Source organism: Gigantopelta aegis, chromosome 8 (assembly GCF_016097555.1).
Source record: "Gigantopelta aegis isolate Gae_Host chromosome 8, Gae_host_genome, whole genome shotgun sequence".
Lineage (NCBI taxonomy): Eukaryota > Metazoa > Mollusca > Gastropoda > Neomphalida > Peltospiridae > Gigantopelta > Gigantopelta aegis.
In genome coordinates this window covers 62,415,058-62,436,762 of record NC_054706.1, presented here as the reverse complement: position 1 = coordinate 62,436,762, position 21,705 = coordinate 62,415,058, and the positions used below count along the sequence as shown (strand labels likewise).

Sequence of the window (21,705 nt, the reverse complement as noted above, 5' to 3'; positions counted from 1 at the left end):
GTTTATAAAGCTGTGGACATATTAATAAAAAGCTGTGTATCAACACACCCAGTTCAGGCCAATAGGAACCAGGAAGCCGGGGTGGCACATCACCCCCTCCCTACACAAGGACGAAAATGAACGGGTTGGTTTGTGTCCTATATATAAATAAAGGTAAAAATATGGTTTGTGCGCCCCCCACCCCCACCCTTCTCCGTCACCGGCCTCATCCCCAAACTCACTAGAGGTTGTGCCCCTCACTCCCGATATCGTTCCTACGGGCCTGCAGTCAGCACAACAAAAAATAAAGAAGAAATCTAAAAGAATGACACTTTATTACGAAACGATGTTGCTGGGGGGTTTTGTGATTTTTTACAGTAATAAAACCCGTAATACTGGTTTAAATTCTTTACAAATAGTCTGTCTTTGTTACTAATAGGGTTGTAAGAGTTACCTCAAAACAGAAACCCGTGAGTATAATACTGTGCAGGCACGGCGGAACAGGAGGGAGACTGGAGGCTCTAGCCTCGCCCTCCTCAATAATTCTGAATAAAAAATATTATTGGTAATAATTAAGGCAGAGATTAATTTTACTTGTAAAATGCAGGAAATTGCATTTCAGGACATCTAGATTTCAAAATTTTACGAGTGAATACCCCCCCCCCCCCCACCACCGAAACTACTTAGCGCTCTCGATCTGTCAGCCCCCCCCCCTCATCCCCCCATGTACTTGCTTCCGCCGTGCCTGCTGTGTATACCCCACCACGTCAGGGTTAATGTTTGGAATGGTGGGTGGGGTACCTGTGGTTTTTGAAGTTTTATTCCGAATATCATAGATCAGGCGCATATGCCGGCATTAATGCGGGGGAGGGGGGGGGGGGGGTCTAGACTGTGGTCGAATCATGTTCCCCCAGAAATTTCATTTAAAAACAAAAAGAAAATTCGCCCGAGTAGGGATCGACACACAACCGCTCCCCCCCAACCCTCCCCCAACCCCACCTTGCACACGCGCCTGTAGACACAGTGTTATGATTATCCTACAAGCCATAGAAAGACTTACCCAAACTTGAAAAACATAACATGAAACATCCGTAATGAATTTAAAACATGCAATTTAACTAATTGATTCAGGTCATATAATATGTTTTAATACAATACATATATACTGAACTTCGAAAGAAATGTGAATATAATTTTCAGATGAACATTAAATTGAAAAAAAAAAATGATAATAATAATTATTAAGGGATTAACACGTATTGAAGTTAGATTCGGGAGAATTACAGTTTGCAGTGGCGGATCAGAAAAATCCATTTGGGAAGTGGGATGCAATGACATGAGGCCAAGGGAACTTTGGGGGAGCTTTGGAGGGGGATCGTAAAAACTTAAAGTTAATATATAATAAAATTATAACTATCGCAAAATTTATGGGGGTGCGGGCCCCTGCTCCCCCCCCCCCCCCATCCCATCTCCAGATCCGCTTCTGGTTTGATATACAGTTTCTCATTTTACAGAATCGAGCGTTTCTAATGAAGTAAATATATTCTAATTACAAATTATAACCATAACCCTTTTCTGTTTTTCTTTTGTTTTTCAGTATATATTAAACGGAACCTGCATAGAAGGTTGAGAAAAAGTATCATGTATTAGCATGTTTCACATAATAGTTTTCAATATTATAAAACGTCAGAACATTTATTTAACATAACAGTAATGTGTTAGAATGTTGATCCTTTTGGAACGCGAAGAAAAACTACTGCCGTTCAACAATTACGTAACGCTCGGGACAGGGGGTGGTGTTCATGGAATGAGCTATAAAGGGGGTTAAGGGGATATCTATCAAGACTACTTCAAGTTCAGCCGACAAACGTTTCGCTAACCCTCGCGAACTATTTGATTGGTTCCCGACGTGGTCATTTGGTTTACCGTGAAGCGCATAAACCAGTCTAGTGAACGTTTTTCTGCTCGTGCTGGCTGAACGCAATCCTGTCCTGGACGGAGGAACCGGAGGAACCCGACACTTGCGCTCATGCCAGGCGTGTGCCACAACAGCTTGCTCTTAATGTGCACGTAAAACGCTTTGACCTGATCTGTCAAGAGGTATATAACGTTTTCAAATACCCCTTTTTTCAGTCATAAAGTAAAATGCAGCCAGTTTAGTCCTGAATACATTATTTTTATTATAGTATTTATGACCAAATAAAAACAAAGCAAAAATACGTCCAATAAGCAGGTCAAAGGTGGATGCATACTGTAGAGGGGAAGAGTTTGTTTTGTTTAACGACACCACTAGAGCACATTGATTAATCATTGGCTATTGGATGTCAAACATTTGGTAATTTTGACATAATGTCTTAGAGAGGAAACATGTTGCATTTTTCCATTAGTAGCAAGGGATATTTTATATATCCACATACAGGATAGTGCATACCATGGCCTTTGACATACCAGTCATGGTGCACCTGGCTTAAAGGGGAAAGATGTTCTGTCAGCATTATAAAATTTTATATGGAAGATGTTTACAAAATGCTAGATTTTTTGTTACATAATTGTAGAATGGCTCCAACAATATTATAATTATAAAACTAACGAACAACAATAACAACCAAAATATGCAAAACTTTCAATAACAAACATGTGATAAAAATAGGCCTTAGATTAAAAAAAAAAAAAAAAAAAAAACTAGTTTTATTTTTCTATTTTTTTTTTATGTCTTTTCTTTTTCCCTCTTTTTTTAACCCATCTTTTTTTTTCCCCCATTTTTTATTTTTTTTTAATCTAATGGTTTGTGTTACTGCTTTTCAAATTGTTAAAAAAAAACATTTATGAGTTGGAGGATTTTATGGATCATAGTTCGTCATTTCCTTTTTTATTTGATTTCATTTGCTTCTTCACTGTATTACAGTATGCCATTTCATCAATTCCCCAACACAGAAAGTCTTCTAGATTTATGCGTTTCAGAAACGCCGAGGTTTGGAGGGGGATCGTAAAAAATTAAAGTTAATATATAATAAAATCATAACTATCGCAAAATTTATGGGGTGCGGTCCCTGTTGCATTTTTCCATTAGTAGCAAGGGATATTTTATATATCCACAGACAGGATAGTGCATACCATGGTCTTTGATATACCAGTCATGCTGCACTGGCTTAAAGGGAAAGAGGTGTTGTCCGCATTATAAAATTTTATATGAAAGATGTTTACAAAATGCTAGATTTTTAGTTACATAATTGTAGAATGGCTCCAACAATATTATAATTATAAAACTAACTAACAACAATAACAACCAAAATATGCAAAACGTTCAACAACAAATGTGTGATAAAAATAGGCCTTAGACCAAAAACACTAATTTCATTTTTTCTTCTCTATCTTTTTATGTTTCTTTTATTATTTCCCCCTTTTTTTTAACCTTTCTTTTTTTTTCTTTCTTTTTTTCGGTTTTTTAATTTTAATCTGTTTCTGCTTTTCAAATTATAAAAAGTTGGAGGATTTTATGGATCATAGTTCGTTTTTTCCTTTTTTATTTAATTTCATTTGCTTCTTCACTGTATTACAGTATGCCATTTCATCAATTCCCCAACACAGAAAATCTTCTAGATTTATGCGTTTCAGAAACGCTTTATAAATCTCTTCTTCTCCTATATCGCCTGTGTACATGGAACACATCTCCTTCAGCCTGAAACAAAACAACTATAAAGCATGAGTCCGTAATAAACAAAATGACTATAATGAATGAGTCCATAAACTATTGGGAATGAGTCGATAATAATTGTAACAAGTCCCACAAAACAAACCAAAAAAAAAAAAAAAAAAAACCAACAACAAAACAAAACAAAAAACAAACAAACAAAACGAACAAACCATCCATAAACAACATATTACAACTTTTAAAGCCTGAGGGTGTGGGGATGGGCAAACTAGTGCAATTATTTTATCAGATGAATATATAGGTTTTAACTTATACAATCTGACGAAAATGTCCTTACCTAATAAAGATATATTATCATGTTTTATCGCTATTTTTAAAAATATATATACATCATACATGGCCAACATTTATCAAAGAACCGCGTATCACGGCCTCATGCGAGTTTGGGGGTGGGGGTGAGGGTGGGTTAGAGGCGCTCCCCTTGGACTTTACCTGCCAGGCCATTTACCGCCGCCCTGCATCATGCCTGGAAAGTTCTCCGTCTCCAGGCCTGGCCCTGACAGATGAGTCTGACCGTTGATTGCTTTAACGCCAACACTAGATAAAAAAGAAAGAAAGAAAGAAATATTGATTTTGATTGGTTCGGCACCACACCTCAATTGTCTAGCACCATATTTCCTTCATCAGTGCCATGCTGCATGAAATTGTTCAAGTTAAATCCATCAAACAGCTGGTAGAGTATAGAATACATGTTTGTACATATTATGTGGAATCATGTAACGGTATATGATTCCCCTCCGATATTTACATAAAAGTATAAACAATGTGGGTGCACTAGGGTACATGTACCATTCTTTGGGTACAAGGAGCAATTTCATACAAGTAAATTTGTGACATGCCACTTTTGTTTAATCATTCATTGCAGGCAGGTTTACCTCAATTCAGCACAGTTATAATCGCCGGCTGTTGTCAAATATAATGGAAATCGTACAGGCTTCTTTTTTTTTTAAAGTTAACCCTTTGACAAAATTAATTACTTTATCATTACTGTATGATTTTCTTAACCCTAACCCTAAACTTGACCCATTTTCTTTCTGGGGGAGGCCCCCAATACCCCCCTGTTGACTGTGGTTGCATTCAATTCCATAAGGCCGTGCCCAAAAATTTCTTTCTGGCAGAAACACTGTTCTGGCACCTAGCGCAGGGTGTTGGAGAATAAAATCTAGCTGCAAAGTTAAAGTTTGTTTTGTTTAACGACAACACTAGAGCAATTTATTAAGCAGTGGCTATTGGATGTCAAACATTTGCTAACTTTGACGGCCTCATATAGACTGAATGCGTCGCGTGCGTGCGGTCCGACCTTTGCGTCTGATGAGTCTGCGGCTTACGTTTTGGGTATTATAAACCATATACGATTGTTTCATTGCGGCTGACCCCATCCGTTTTACAGACGCACGCATCGCACGCATCACACGCATCCAGTCTATACGCTCTCACTGAAACTAATTATTTATTTCGATTTTCTTTTTTATCCGAACCGCACGCACGAGCCGCATCCAGTCTATATGCGCTTTTAGAGAGAAAACCCGCTACATGTTTTTATCAATAGCAAGGGATCGTTATATGCACAATACAGTTTATACCACAGACAGGATAGCACATACCACGGCTTTTGATAGGCCTATACCAGTCGTGGTGCACTGGCTGGAACGAGAAATAGCACGATGGGCCCACCGGCGGGGATTAATCTAAACAGATCGCACGCAAGTCGAGCGCTTTATACCACTGGGCTACGTGGTGTATTTATCAGCACATAGGGAATAACATAATTCCATAGTATGTGATGTACCTGTCACGTGGAATACCGCTAGAACAAAGAAAACACAGTTATATAGTACTGAGTATATTATATCTCATTAAGCCATACATACTTGAAGCAAGGGCTTGGGCCAACCTTTCCTCCTAACCTACTTGGGGCCTAAATTTAATAGAGTAGTGTGTTTTAAATTTTAAAAACCGAATCGTATTTGAAAACAGTACTGCTGCGTGTCTTTATGGATGTAACCAGCTAAATATATTCTTACCATTGTCCCGTGTCTTTTGTAATTCACTGATTGGATTTTGTATAGTATAGTATAGTATAGTATAGTTTATTAGCTTTAAGCCTTACGGCTCATAGGCATATACATATACATTCAATAAACAATGATACAAACAGATAATATATACAATGGGTGATTGTGTAATTGGAGGATGGACAGTTATATATGCTTAGAACGTAAAAAGGTTGCATGTTTGAGAAATTTACCGAGATTACATAGTTCTTTTCTGTTTTGAACTGATAATAATTGTACAATTTTAAACATAGATGGTTTGAACCAATAATATTTTTTTATGTAAGTAATTCGTAAACCTGTATACAATGGACATATCAGAATAAAATGATATTCGTCTTCTATATTGTCCTTATTGCACAATTTACATTTTCTTTCCGATCTTTCTATACCATAATATCTTCCTTGTTCAATGAGCAATTGATGGGAAGATACACGAAATTTTGTAATAAGCGTGGCATAACATTCAGGAATTGATATTCTAAGATAATATTGCAAACAAAAAGTGTCTATCAGCAGTTTATATAATGTACATTTTGGAGATTTGTCTATTGTAGCATCTTTCTCTTGAATAAACTGGTCCGTTAGACGTATTTCTAAACATTTAAAAAATGAGTTAGCACTATCTACATGCTGACTACAACAAACATCTCCGAAACCTATTGATAGTAGTAAATATCTTACCTGGTATAGCCAATTAGAGGGATTCATGTGTTCTAACATATCTTCATATAACGATTTTAAGATACAATTTCTGGTTTGTAGTAATTTCAACCAATATTTAACTATTCTAATTTTTCGCATAATACTTAAAGGAACACTTCCAAGTTCTGTCAAAACAACTACATTTGTGGTGCATTTCTTGACATTCAAAATTCGTTTACAAAAATCCATATGTACATGTTCAATATCATGAGCAGGATCAAAACCCCATATTTCGCATCCATAATTTAAAACACTAGAAACATAGGTATCGAAAACGTGCAACTTCGTGTCCTTATTAAGGCATAGATTATTACATATTCTTGAAATGTGATTCATACATTTTCTGCCCTGTGAAGCAATTACCCTTTGTGATATAGTAAACTTTCCATTAAAATTCAATGTCAATCCAAGGTAATTAAAACAATCAACAATTTCAATTAGGTCATCGTTATATATCCATGATTCTTTAACCGTTATTTTACCTCTATTTCTGAATACAACAATTTTTGTTTTATCTATATTAACACTGATGTTCCATTTTGTACTATATGCATAGAGCACATCAAGCATCTTCTGAAGACCTTCTACTGTCTCTAATAAAAGAACAGTGTCATCAGCATACATTACAAGAAACAACGAAATATCGTGTAAATACATTGGCTCACATAAGCCACTAATTAGCTCATTTTCAAAATCATTAATATACATAGAAAACAAAAATGGTGATAACGCTTCTCCTTGCATTAGTCCAGTATTACAATTAAAATAGTCTGAAAAAATTGGATTTTGTAAATACATGGATGTTTATGCATTGTTATGCCTCTTTAGTTAGCCTTTCTTCGTTAATATTTTGTTTTGGCATTGTTTTTCAGTAAAACAAAACAAAAATTGTCATTGGTGAAATATAACAATATTATGACATAACAACTGGGGTTTCTGCAGCAAGTAGAAAAATAGCTTTTTGGCCGATGAGGGTAGGAGGGGAGGGAGTGGCGGTAATATATAGAAAACATTACACGACTTTTTAATATCATTTTTATGAACAAGTACATTAGAAAATGTTATCTAGCGAGCAAAAGCTTTTTGTAATGTATAAAAATGGTATTAAACTGAAAGGAGTGTGGTATTTTATTTATTACCTACCTATAATTATTGCTTAGAATTCATAAAACAAAAGTAAACATTCAGAGCAGCTGGTTTTCGATTGTCAGCATAGGCCCCGCCCACAATCGAGGTTAACGACCCAGATTTTGATTTCACAAATAGTTTATTCGACGGAGCTTTTAAAACTAAAAAGTTCAGCCAGCCGTTTTTCGCTAACGTTTACGAGCAATTTTGACTGGTTTCCGAAATGGTCATTCTTTTTAACACGAAACGCATAAACCAGTTTGCCGGACGTTTCTCTGCTCGGTCTGGCTGAACTGTACTGCTTTCAGTAAGAAATGTACAAAATCTTACGTCACATTGTGTCGACACCCATTCTCCCTTAATGCGCTGTTGGCCAATCGCTTTAGCGTTTATATCCCAGCTTTGTCAAGGAAAACGGCATCTCACAACGTGAAAACGGTATCTCACAACGTGACGTACGATTTTGTTATTAAACTCCGATATCTCTCACAGGTATGTAATAAAATGTCTTACTTATCAAAAACCTCGTTATCGTCTTTGCAGATCGATTCAATGATGTCAAGCACATCAGACTCAGCCAAGCGACCTCGTTTCGCAATGACACTCTTTCTCTTCTTGTGTTCTGTGTTGAACCTCGTCATCAGCTGAAGTGGAATGTGTTTCATTTTCAAATATCTGCATATTCATGTTCAATTGCAGGGCACAACAGGTTTTTTGTCTGTTCTGAGCACATCAAGATTTTTTTTTTTTTAATGTTTTGTTTAACGACACCACTGAAGCACATTGATGTATTAATCATCGGCTACTGGATGTCAAACATAATTTTTGACACGGTAATAGAGAGGAAACCCGCTACATTTTTCCATTAGTAGCAAGGGATGTTTTATGTGCATCATCCCACAGACAGGAATATACATACTACGGCCTTTGATAAACCAGGTCCAGTCGTGGTACACGAGAAATGTAGCCTAATGGGCCCACCGACGGGGATCGATCCCAGACTGACCGCGCATCAAGCGTGTGCTTCACCACTGGGCTACGTCCCGTCTAAGGTATTTTTAATGCAGTAATGTTATTAATAGCTGTTAAAGACATGTACATATTCAGAAATGTATTTCAAGTTATTTTAATCTAATTACAGTTTAACATTCCATTGATTTTGAGGTTAAATGTTTTGAGGTTAACATGTTTGTACTTAATTTAGGCTTGCTTATTGTGGGTATACTTATTTGGGGCTCACATCCTTTATCACCTCAGCCTTGGTGAAATCTGAAGCCCTGAATAAATGTTCAAATTATCATTAGCTAAAAAAACAAACACTTTTAGCATAAGCACATACCACATACACAAACAATACAAAACTTACATTCACAGGCTAGCGACACAGGCGCGCGCACACGCACACACGCATCATGTACACGCACGCGTGCGCGCGCACACAGACAGTTTCTGCCAGAGGGTACGAAGGGTATAGATACGTATCTTGAAAATTAATACATTTTTGTAATTTTTAGTAGAGACACAACTACACACATACACGTTACAATTCTTTAATTGTTTGTGTTTGTTTGTTTGTTTGTTTGTTTGTTGTTTTTTGTTGTGGGTTTTTTTTTTCAAATTTAAAAAGTATAAATATTTATGACGTATTCTATTTAATGTATGGTAGCAGACCACACAAATAATATTTGTGAATCTTCAACTGAGATTTATCCACACCAGCCCATGGCATCCTAAATGCCCACCTATGATTTAAAAATAAAGAAAGATACAGGTATTTTTAGTCTCAAGGAAATTACAAAAAGGGTCATAATTATAAAGTGAACTTATTTTAAATATTTTTAGTTAAATATTTGTTACTTTTATTCATAATGTGTCCAAACTGCATGATTTTGGGTGCATTTTTGACAATGTTCACACCCATTCAAACCACACCCAAGCGGGAGTTTGCGGATATTATACATATAGAAACTTTGCTCATCAAACCTTACAGAAACTATCATTTGAATAAAGGTTTAGCTATTCAATTTTTCAGAAAATCAGCTTGTTTGAAAATTACCCAAAATGAGCCTCATTACCGCTAAACCGTTTGCACTGCAATTCCAAAATCACTGCTGGTGACAAACAATTGTCATTTTAAATAATAACTCCTTGGCTATCGCCATGCTTAAGAATTTATTTCCAATTCCAAATAATTAGCCTTCAAACATGGATATGTGCAAAACCACAAGCGAACTCAATGGAGCTAACTGTATACTGCTACCTATGCTTATTACAAACATGTGTTTTAATCAAATGGTATATATGTGTTTGTAATATGCATACATTAAAAGTGAATGCGTCGATTACTACATCATCATTTCTAACACAATTGTCTGTTAGGTTCATACAAAAATCAACTACAACTACAACAACCAAGAGTTCCTCTAAATGGCGGTCACATGGTGCATTAGAGCACATTGATTTATTAATCATCGGCTAATGGATGTCAAACATTTGGTAATTTTGACAGTTTTAGAGAGGAAACCCGTTTAATTTTTCTATTATAGTAGCAAGGGATTTTTTATATGCATCATCCCACAGACAGGATATCACATACCACGGCCTTTAATATACCAGTCGTTGTGCACTGGCTGGATGATGCATTGCCAGTGATCAGCATGGCAAGTCAATGCTGCGTTCTGCAAAGCTTCCATTCAGTTTCGAAATCAGTTGTCCATGTTGTGGGCAGGCTAACATTATCAACATCACAGGGGACACACACTCATACTAGTTACTATGGAGTTCCAAGAAAAAAAATCATGGAGAAATGTTTGAGTAGAAATGATCTATGAGTAAGCAGACTACTGACAAGAAACAACAGAGGTTTTTTTTACCACAACATCTGCAGTGTCAACTTGAGGACTGGCATAGATCTCCCCAAAACAAGATCAATGGTCACCCTTTAACTAGCAATTCTGACAAACCAAAACACCTTTCAAGACGTGGTCTTCCTAAAGGTTATGACCTACATGGTCTGTATGGAACACTGATTGAACCGTAGAAAAACGTTCAGGGACGTATGGACACATCTTAACGCGACCCCTGGAGATATTTAGGCCTATCTATGTGTTTTGCTCATCGTCATTTTTTTCCACGTTAGTTATGATTTTCAGGAAAGCCAGTTATTGACATGTCTCATTTGGTCTACCATACTTGCTACTTGAAGGTTGAACATCAGATTCTGATGATGCAATAATTATTGTTTGGGGATCTCTGCCGGTTTTTGCTATTCACTGCATGAAAAGTTATCTTTACTTACATCTAATAGCATGTAATGGCCAGTAAGGGGGACCGTCTAAAAATGTTATCATTTCTCCCGCGGAAGGAGGCGTGGGGGTAAAACACTTATAAATGCGGTCCAAGTCTAAAATGGAAGTGTCAAAAAGTTCGTGAGTTTTGGGGGGTTTTTTTTAGGGCTTTTTTAAAATTAATTAATTTATTTATTTATAAAGTGAAATTCGAAACCAAATGAACTACACATGAACAGTATAATTATTAGTCTCGGCAATTACGGTTTGAAAAGGCCGTACCACTTTTCAAAGAGGTATGGCATGGCCGTACCACTTTTGTGTGTGTGTGTGTGTGTGTGTGTGTGTGTGTGTGTGTGTGTGTGTGTGTGTGTGTTCGGGTTATAGTTGCTATATATGTAAAACTGTTCTCACAAGTAATTTGAAAGGCGAGTCTGGCAACCACGAGCGTGCCACTATTTCTTTACACTGTGCCGCCCCTGTAAGATCTTTCCGAGCACATCCGAACGCAATGCCAGCAGTGACGTTTCACATATGACGTCACTCAATTGGCGCGCTTTTGTGGCCCCCCAAAAATTCAACTCTTTTTTCCCTACTAAATTCATTTAGGGGTGGGGGGGGGCAGGGATTGAAAAGTATTAGAGGGTTATTCGTTTGGGGAGAAGTGAAGAAATTTGTCAGGTTGAACTTTACATGTCATCTATATCGACTTCGCTGAGATCGCACTGGACAAAAATGTATAATTTGTGCCGGCTGCCATTTTGCCGATTTGTTTTTTTACCGTTACATTCAATAATAGCCACGTTTCCCGCTTTAAACTGTTTTTGTTGTTTGTTTTTTTGCTTACGTACCATCGACGTCCCAAACTGCGTTCACCTAATGACTTAATAGAGACCGCGACTCAACAGGGTACGAGTATATAATTATAAATGTAAACTTCTTTTTTTTTAAATAAAATAAAATGAAATAAAAATAGCACTTAAAATGTTTGCCGGAACGTGGAGGTGGACTTATAGACTAGATCTATTACCTGGGAAGCAAACAAACAAACCTGGGAAGCTATAACTCTGCAGGCGTCACACTGGAGTGTGTCCGGCATGTGCATGCTGTGACGTTCTTCCTCGGTTAGTGATGGGCTCTGCATTGATATTTTCTGCATGCCATCTTCCATGGTCTCATAATGGGTTTCTTGACACAGAACCACGGAAACACAGCACAATACCAACACGCTATATATTAGTCTAACCATCGTGGTCTACGAAGAGCCTTGATGTTTCTCGGTGCAATATTAGTAGATTGTGTTCTGTTTAATTCGGAAAAATTGACCGCGACGGAGGGTAGCTTATATACGTCACTGTCACGTGACTGAGAGAGAACAAAAAGGTTCCGGTTATGGCTATTAACACTGGGGCCGTGTATTATTCCGATGGTTATTTTTTCGTCGTCTTTTTTTTCTTTCTTTTATTTATTTATTTATTTATTTGATATGTACCTTTAAAAAGACGAAGTGTCAGAATTACCAAATGTTTGACATCCAATAACCGATGATTAATTAATCAATGTGTTCTAGTGGTGTCGTTAAACAAACTTTAACTTTCCGATGATGTATCTCACAAGAGTAGACAACTGCACATACTGTTGGTATAGGTTGCACTATACCAATTAATTTCCGGCTGGGTCGAAGTTCGAGGTGCACCGAACTTTTGATAGAGAAGTTAACACCACAAGTCCTGTGATTGTTTATAAATGTGAGTGTGTTGGTTGTAAAAAAAAATTAGTTTCATCTGGGCTAAAAATGTATGCAATTTTATTTGATGTAGTACCACCGTGTCAAGTAGCCTTGTGCTTGGAACATGTATGGGGTACCTGTAAAAAAAAGTACTCAAATTTTGTGCGAAACTAGGGGTGTTGCAGAAACATCTGGTTATACCGAAAATGAGCCATGAAAGGTACCATTTTCTGCAGTTAATACTTTGAGGTAGGGGTTGTAGTACTGATATTTATGGGTCACAGTTTGGTTGATATATTGCATATAGTGTTTTTAAACACAAACGTTAACATGGTCGCCTATGGGATTTGAATTGGTATAGTCCAACCTATATTGTCTACCTGTTCGGTTATGAAATTATCTCCCTTCATAAATTGAAATTGACACTACGACTATCGAATTTAAAAATGCAAAATTATCACGCGATCATGAAGGAAATGTTTTATTTAAGGTTATATGGCGTCGGACATATGTTAAACGCATATTGTTACAGACCACTGACCTATTTAATGGTCTAACAAAGTATTACCTGAAAACAAATGTTTTGATTTGTCCTTAAATGTACTTTATTCAACCATCTTCATAACCACCGTACTCCTTTATTTTGTAAAAATAATTGAATTATGGTAATGGTCCATAATTTAAAAACTAAAATTACTGAGAGGGATGACATGGAGTTCACTCCATCCTGGTTCAGTTAAGGTGATGCGATAGCTAGATTTCGTTTCCAACAATTAATGTAATTTGTATTTATTATTCATTTTTAGAGAAATAAGGTCCTTAAATCCGTGACAGTATGCCTTTAAGGACCACACGGATATTGAGAGAGGAAACCCGCTGTCGTCACTTCGTGGGCTACTCTTTTCGATTAGCAGGAAGGGATGTTTTACATGCAGACAGGATAGTACATACCTTCGATATACCAGTTGTGGTGAACGGGCAGTGGTGAGAAATAGCCCAATGGGCCCACCAACGGGGATCGATCCCAGACCGACCGCGCATCAAGCGAACGCTTTACCACTGGGCTACGTCCCGCCCCCATGCGATCATGAATATATCCAGTTTGTAATATAAGCTGTTGCCTATATTATTGAATATCGCATGCTTCAATGTCATATTTGACACATTCATGTAAAACCATGCCAGGCGCGTGTCCAGGAATTTAGCAAGGGGGGGGGGGGGGTGTCTAGATTGGTGAACAGTTAAACTCAGTTTATAAGGGGTCAAGTTATGCTCGTCTGGAAAATACACTGGGAAAAGTTTGTTTGGTTTAACGACACTACTAGAGCATATTGTTTTATTACTGGTAGTCTTAGAGGTGTTATATTAGCAGCAAGGGATATTTTAAATGCACCTTCCCACAGACAGGAAAGCACGTACCACGGCCTTTGATATACCAGTCGTGGGCACTGGTTGAGATGGAGAAAAAACCCATCAGAGAATGGGTCCGCTGATGTGGTTCGATCCTACAACGCCAGTACCTCAGGCGAGCGCTCTACCGACTGAGCTAGATCCCGTTCCTATAGATACATGTGCATGAAGAAAAAAGTTTGCTTTGTTTAAAGATACCACTAGAGCACATTGATTAATTAATCATCGGCTATTGGATGTCAAACATTTGGTAATTCTGACTCGTAGTCATCAGAGGAAACTCGCCACATTTTGCCTAATGCAGCAAGGGATCTTTTATATGCATTTTCCAACAGACAAGAAAACACAAACCACGGCCTTTGACCAGTTGTGGTACACTGGCTGGATCGAGAGAAAAAACCCAATCAGTTGAACGGATTCACTGAGGTGGTTCGATCCTGCGACGCAAGCACCTCAGGCGAGCGCTCAACCGACTGAGCTAAATCCCGCCACTCAATTATCATCTACAGATGCCAGCAAAGCACATATCACGGCCTTTGACCAGTTGTGGTGCACTGGTTGGAACGAGAAAAAACCAATCAGTTGAATTGATCCAAAGAGGTGGTTCGATCCTGCGACGCAATCACCTCAGGCTAGCACTCAACCGCCTGTGCTAAATCCCGCCTCACCTGTGCGTGATGATCAAATGTTTTGCTAGGGTATTATTGGAAGAAAGTTAAAGTTAAACTTTATTTAATTAACAACACCACTAGAGCTTATTGACAAATACTGATTAAAAAGAAAAATCGCATGACAACATGTATGTATGTATGTTAGCAATGCTGTTGTCTAAGGTGACGATTTCATAAATTACTTCACAAAATTCAATATTCGGAATACTGTTTTCTATACAGATTTCAAATTATGATGAATGGTTTCAGTGCTTCTCGTATTGTGTTTACAAAGGCAAGGGGAGGTGATCATTGGGGCTAATATATGTACTCGCATTTGTACATGTTGCCATGGTTTTATACAGGTACGGCGGCGCAGGGGGGGGGGGGATGGAGGGATATATGAATTTTACTTGTAAAATGCAGGACATTGCATTTCAGGACTACTGGGGCGGGACGTAGCCCAGTGGTAAAGCGCTCGCTCGATGTTAACAGTTTTACGGGGGAGCATACTAGAAACCCCTTTGAAACTTTGTTTTGTGCTCTCAATCTCAATCATCACCCCCAGTGTCTATTTGTTTGCGCCGTGCCTGTGCTGGATATGATCACAAGAACTACAATCGATGGCGTAGTGCCTATTATGCAGATGTTTATCAGGTGCTTCATGAAATCCTTTACGAATTGTTATATCATAATTTTAATAGTCAAAAGGCCGGAGACACAAAATTCAATCAAGTAGAATCGGGTACAATTCTTAAGCTGAATGAAACATATTGCACAGACTAGTCACAGCATACAAAGCCGGCCCAGAAGTAAATATTGTGGTGATGATCATAAAGCATAACTTGGTATCTGTACCACATTACAAATAAGGCCTACCCATTGTTGAAGCAAAAGTAAGATCCAAATGTACACGTGGAATTATCCAGAAGGTTAGGCTTAGCCGTTGGCGGACAACCATTAGTTCAATAGATAATAATACATGAGTGGCCGTTAGATACCATTTATCTCACAACGAGTTTTTAAACACGCTTTTAAACAACGAGTAAATGAATATATTATAGATATACAAACCTGTAAGAAAGATGCCAGTGCCTCGTATTGAACAGAAAGCAATGTTAAAATAACTTTGAAAAGCTTTTTTTTAAGACTCTGCCTTGAATGCAAAAAAAAACGTAAAATGGATTGGGTGGGGGTAGTTTCGATGAAGAAGATGCAGTGTATATAGTAATAATAAGGAACAACTAAAAACCAAGCACATATTAGAATAGTAGTTCATGCAATTCAAATTAGGGACATACAAACCTGTAAGAAGGATGTCAAAGCCTCATACTGAACAGAAAGTTAAAGATTTGTTTTGTTTAACAACACCACTAGAGCACATCGACTATTGTATGTCAAATATTTGGTAATTCTAACTTGTAGTTATCAAAGGAAACCCGTTACATTTCTCCTAATCTTTTATATGCACTTTCCCACAGACAGGAAAACACAAACCACGGCCTTTGACTAGTTATGGTGTACTGTTTGGAACGAGAAAACCCCCAATCAGTTGAATTAATCAACTAAGGTGTTTCGATCCTGCGACGCAAGCTAAATCCTACGCCCCATACTGAATCGAAAGCAGTGTTAAACAAACTAATTTCCTGTTTGAAAGGTTGTTTTTAGATTCTGCCTGGAACCATATTCCACAAATACCGGCCTGGGTGGCGCGGTGGTTAAGCCATCGGACTACATTCTGGTAGGTACAGGGTTCGCAGCTCGGTACCGGCTCCAACCCAAAGCGAGTTCTTAAGGGCTCAGTGGATAGGTGTAAGGCCACTACACCCTCTTCTCTCTCACTAACCACTAACCAACTAACAACTAACCCACTGTCCTGGACAGACAGCCCAGATAGCGTGCTTGAACCTTAACTGAATATAAGCACGAAAATAAGTTGAAACGAAATGAAATTCCCCAAATTAGGTTAAAAATCTATGTTGATCTAAATCGTCTTCTTTTGAATGCTCACACGTCACACTGTTGGGAATTGGGACCTGACTATTAAAAAAAAAAAAACCCAAAACCCCACCGAAAATCTTTACTGAAACGAGGTGGGTCTCCATACTATTACCTGGAAAGCTATAATTCTGCAGGCGTCACATTTGAGGGTGCCCGGCATGTGCTGACTGAGTTGCTCCTCCTCCGTCAGGTTTGCGCTCTTCAGTGTTATCTTCTGTCTGCCATCTTTCAGGGTCTCATAGCGGGGTTGTTGACACAGAACCGCGGAAACACAACACAGTACCAACACACTGCGCATTATCCCAACCATCGTGATCTATACGGATAGTCCTTTGTGTTTCTAAATGCAATATTAGTGTTGTGTTTTATTTCATTAAGAAAATATTGATCTGTATATAGACAAATCGTAAAAAGACACGTAAGCTATCTGTATAGATGTGGCATCTATGTAAAGCGATAAAGGGTGGCCGTCATTGGCACGTGACTTGGAAAGAACCAAAATACACAGGAATTAGGGGGGTCGAAGCCACCCACCCACCCACCACGTTCAAGGAAATTTTCTTCGTTTTCTTTTTAATACTTTTTCCTGGGCAGCATGACTCGACCCCCCCCCCCCCCCCCCACACACACACACACACACACACGCACACACTATAATTTTCTCTCACAATATCTGCATAAATTCCTGCACACGCATGCATTGTTGATGGGGATGTTATGAATCTTATGCTTTGGAGGGTTTTCTTCTTCTTCTTCTTTTATTATTTATTTATTTATATTTACTAATATAAACGACTAAATGCAAAGCAAAATTAATTGACAAAAATAGCGATAATATGGCTTTGTTCACTCAATAGTTATGTATAACACAAGAGTAGACAACTGCACATAGTACAGGTATATTGCCTACCTGTTCGGTTATGGAATTACCTCCCTTTATAAACTGAAATCGATACTACGACTATAACATTTTAAAATGCATTATTTGTAGAATTTTTTTATTAAATTGATCATGAAAAGACCCAGCTTGTAAGCTGTTACCTTTATTAATGTATATCGCATGCTTTAATGTCATATTTATTTGACACATTTATGTAACATAACACGCAGCTGAGCAAAGTAATGCTTGGATGACGAATATTAATAGGCTATACAAAGTTAAAAGAAAGGAATATATGATGGGGGGTTTTAAAGTTAATTTTGTGGTGTTTTTTTCGGGGGGAGGGGGTCCTTTTTTTGTTTGTTCTTTTTTGTTTAATGACACCAATAGAACACATTGATTTGAGCCTGAATATGTCATTAAATATATTTAAATATATTTACTAATATAAACGACTAAATGCAAAACAAAATTAAGAGCACTATAGCATATTGTTTTATTAATCATTGGCTATTGGATTTCAAACATTTTGGTAATTTTTGACACGTACTCTTAAGAGGAAACCCGCTACATTTTTTTTTCATTAGCAGCAAGAGATCTTTTATATGAACTTTCCCACCATATACAGGTCAACACATACCATGACCGTTGATATACCAGTCGTGAAGCACTAAAAATAACTATCAAAGAAATGGGTCCACTGACGTGGTTCGATCCTACAACGCAAGCATCTGGGGCGATTGAGCTAGATTCTGCCTCGAAAGGTATGTGTAATGACATATTGTCATATTTTAAACTATAGCTGTTTGACACTTAAGGAACCCATTGCGCTATTTCTCGTTCCAGCCAGTGCAACACGACTAGTATAACAAAGGCTGTGATATGTGCTATCCTGTCTGTCGGATGATGCATATAAAAGATCCCTTGCTACTAATGGAAATATGTAGCAAATGTCACAAATTACCAAATGCTTGATATCCAATATCCGATGATTAATAAATCAATGTGTTCTAGTGGTGTCGTTAAACAAAACAAACGTTTTTATTTCGACACTGAAGGAAACCCGCTGCCTGCACATTACCTATTCATATCAGGACTACTGAACAGCAGCACTGTATAATATATATACATGTATATGTGTGTGTATGTTTTGGTTTTGGTTTTCGGGAGGGGGGTGGCGTGTTGGGATTTTGTTTTATTGTTGTTGTTGTTTTTTTGTTTGTTGGGGGTTTTTTCTTTATTATTATTGTTGGGGTTTTTTTGTGTGTGTGAATCCAATCACTTGCGATTTTTTAAAGCTGGTTTCCTCTCCCAGGAGAAAACGGAGTAGAAAAAAAAGAGGAAAAAGCCCACAAAAACAACAACAACAACAGGTTGAAACGCTGCTTACGTCAGTTTTATTGGAAAGCCATAACATTTTTGCCACTGGGATTTGAATGGGTGTACGGCAACCTGCCAAATTCTCTGCTCTTGTGGTCTGGTACGTAGGCGTGCCGATCAATTCACGTAATTTAATAGCAAAGTGCTTGCTGATCCTGCAGGCTCTACTCCGTGTTTACTGGTATCACAAACACTACCTGGCTTGCTTACCTGGAAATGTTTTACCAGGTGTAGGAACAGCGAAAACGCTTCGCACACATTCAAACAGATCCATTTGTATATGAAGCCAGCACCACCTATCTTTCTGAGAACCGTTAACTTAGTCCATAGCTGCAACTAGGGGATGGGGGAAGGTAATATATGGCTCCAGAAAGAAAAAACCCATATATATGTTATTTTAGTTTTAAAGTGCATCTCCCCCCCCCCCCCCCTCTCTCTCTCTCTCTCTCTCTCTCTCTCTCTCTCTCTCTCTCTCTCTCTCTCTCCTCTCTCTCTCTCTCTCTCTCTCTCTCTCTCTCTCTCTCTGCGTGTCTCTCTCTCTCTCTCTCTCTCTCTCTCTCTCTCTCTCTCTCTCTCTCTCTGTGTGTGTGTCTCTGTCTCTCTCTCTCTCTCTCTCTCTCTCTCTCTCTCTCTCTCTCTCTCTCTCTCTCTCTCTCTCTCTCTCTCTCTCTCTCTCCACTCTCCCTGTCTCTTTCCATCCCCGGTCTGTCGCCCCCCCCCCCCCCCTTCCCTCTCACACACATACACACTATCTAGCTCTCACTTTCTATCTCTATCTCTTTCTGGGTAGATCTAAGACCACTACATCAGTTTTTCTCTCACTAACCACTGACATCCATTAACTCCTATCCCAGATAGCTGAGGTGTGCCCAATATTAGCGTGTTTGAACCTTAATTGAAATACTAAATGAAATTAAATGAAGACTATGTGTCAGAATTATTAAATAACCAATGATTCATTAATCAATGTGCTCTAGTGGTGTCGTTAAACAAAACAAAACAAACTAACTGTATGATCGCAAAACATAGCGCACCGGTGTTTCGTCATCATATGGCGAACGTTACCCGATTGCAAAACACTACAATTTGGAGCTTGGCATAACCTGCTTAATGCGTTCATCTTATCGGTTTCCATTGAATCAGTTCCGTCCGAAATCGAAAGGTCAAATATGCATGCAGTTTGGCAGCAGCTGTTGCAGGAATTAGCTTACCCAAGACTTTCAGTTCACAATGTAGCCACGTCGTCCGCCAGTTGCTTGGTCGATACTTAATTTGACATACATATTCCAGAAATTGATACATTAAAAATATATCTATAGATATAGATATAGATATAGATAGATATATGTATAGATATATATATATATATATATGTATATATATATGTATATATATATGTATATATATATATATATATATATATATATATATATATATATTAAATGGTGATATATATATAATGGTGATATATATATATAATGGTGATATATATATATAATAAAATTAAATTATTGAATTTATTTGCTTAGTGGGTGTTCTGTTTGCTGCTGTAGCCTTTTTGTAAAAAATTTGTTCGTTTTGTTTTTGGTGTCTTTTTGTGATTTTTGATAGGTTTATTCTTTTTCTTCTTTGTTTCTTTCTTTTTCTTGTTTCGTATTCCTCTATAAATTTAATTCCGTTTAATATTATATGCATGTGATTCATCCAATGCTAAAATAACCTCATCAAATATTTCATGTTCATTTCTTATGTCGCTTCTGAGATTATGCAGGTGCGGATCCAAGGCGAATTGCAGGGGTTCCGTGACCACCACATCCTCCTATCGCTGGTGTATCAAATACTGTGGTATGTGCTGTCCTGTCATAAAGTGCATATAAATGATCCCTTGCTGCTAATGGAACATGCATCGGGTTTCTTCATAAGACTACAAGATGCTTCACATCCAATGATTATGTGCTCTATTTGTGTCGTTAAACAAAACAAACTTTAAAAACTTTTTAAAAATACATATAAACTCCGAGATTTCATCTGTAAAATACACTCACTTAAACCGGCAGTCTTAAATAATGACTAAAATATTAGTTTTTTTCTTGTGAAGATTATATTATACTTTGAATTACATGGCCGCTCCTTCACCCTCACCTCACCCCCCCCCCCCCCCCCCCCCCAAAAAAAATCTAAAACAAAATACATCCAAATAATGTCATTCATTTTATATTATTGAAACACCCAATAAGGATTACCGACAACTTAAAACGTAACGCTATATTTTTAATTTGACAAAGGACTGGCTGTTATTTCAATGCATGACTATGTTTTATGTACAGTATATTTTGTGCTTCATCAATCATGCCGGTGACGGACAATGGATTATTATTGCGATACTACGTGTATTCCCTGACAGGCGCGGATCCATGGGAAGGGTGCTGGGTGTGCGTATCTCTTCCTGAATTAAAGTTAAAGTTTCTTTTGTTTAATGGCACCACTAGTGCACACTGATTTATTTATCATCGGCTATTGGATGTCAAACACTTGGTAATTTGGACATAGTCTTAGAGACGAAACCCGCTACTTTTTGTTTTCATTAGTAGCAAGGGATCTTTTACATGCACCATCCCACAGACACGACAGCACATACCACTGCCTTTGATATACCAGTCGTGGTGCACTGGCTGAAACGAATAATAGAACGTGGGCCCACAGACAGAGATCAATATAAGACCGACTGCGCATCAAGCGAGCACTTTACCTCTGGGCTATGTATCCCCCCCCCCCCCCCCCCCCCCATCC

At 37.9% G+C, this 21,705-nt stretch overlaps 1 protein-coding gene across 2 annotated transcripts; it reads right to left on the bottom strand.

Moving 5' to 3' along the window:
- Window positions 1-297: 297 nt before the first annotated feature.
- Window positions 298-17,003, bottom strand: LOC121379049 (marginal zone B- and B1-cell-specific protein-like). 2 transcript variants are annotated; one of them, XM_041507496.1, is made up of 4 exons: window positions 16,768-17,003; window positions 8,092-8,222; window positions 4,124-4,228; window positions 298-3,658 (listed from the first exon to the last, which is right to left on the bottom strand). In XM_041507496.1, exons 1-4 carry the CDS (start codon window positions 16,963-16,965, stop codon window positions 3,481-3,483), a joined length of 612 nt encoding a protein of 203 aa, XP_041363430.1. In that variant the 5' UTR covers window positions 16,966-17,003; the 3' UTR covers window positions 298-3,480. The 2 variants fall into 2 exon arrangements, with proteins under 2 accessions (XP_041363430.1, XP_041363431.1); XM_041507497.1 differs by lacking the exon at window positions 16,768-17,003 and adding an exon at window positions 11,917-12,227.
- Window positions 17,004-21,705: the final 4,702 nt, after the last annotated feature.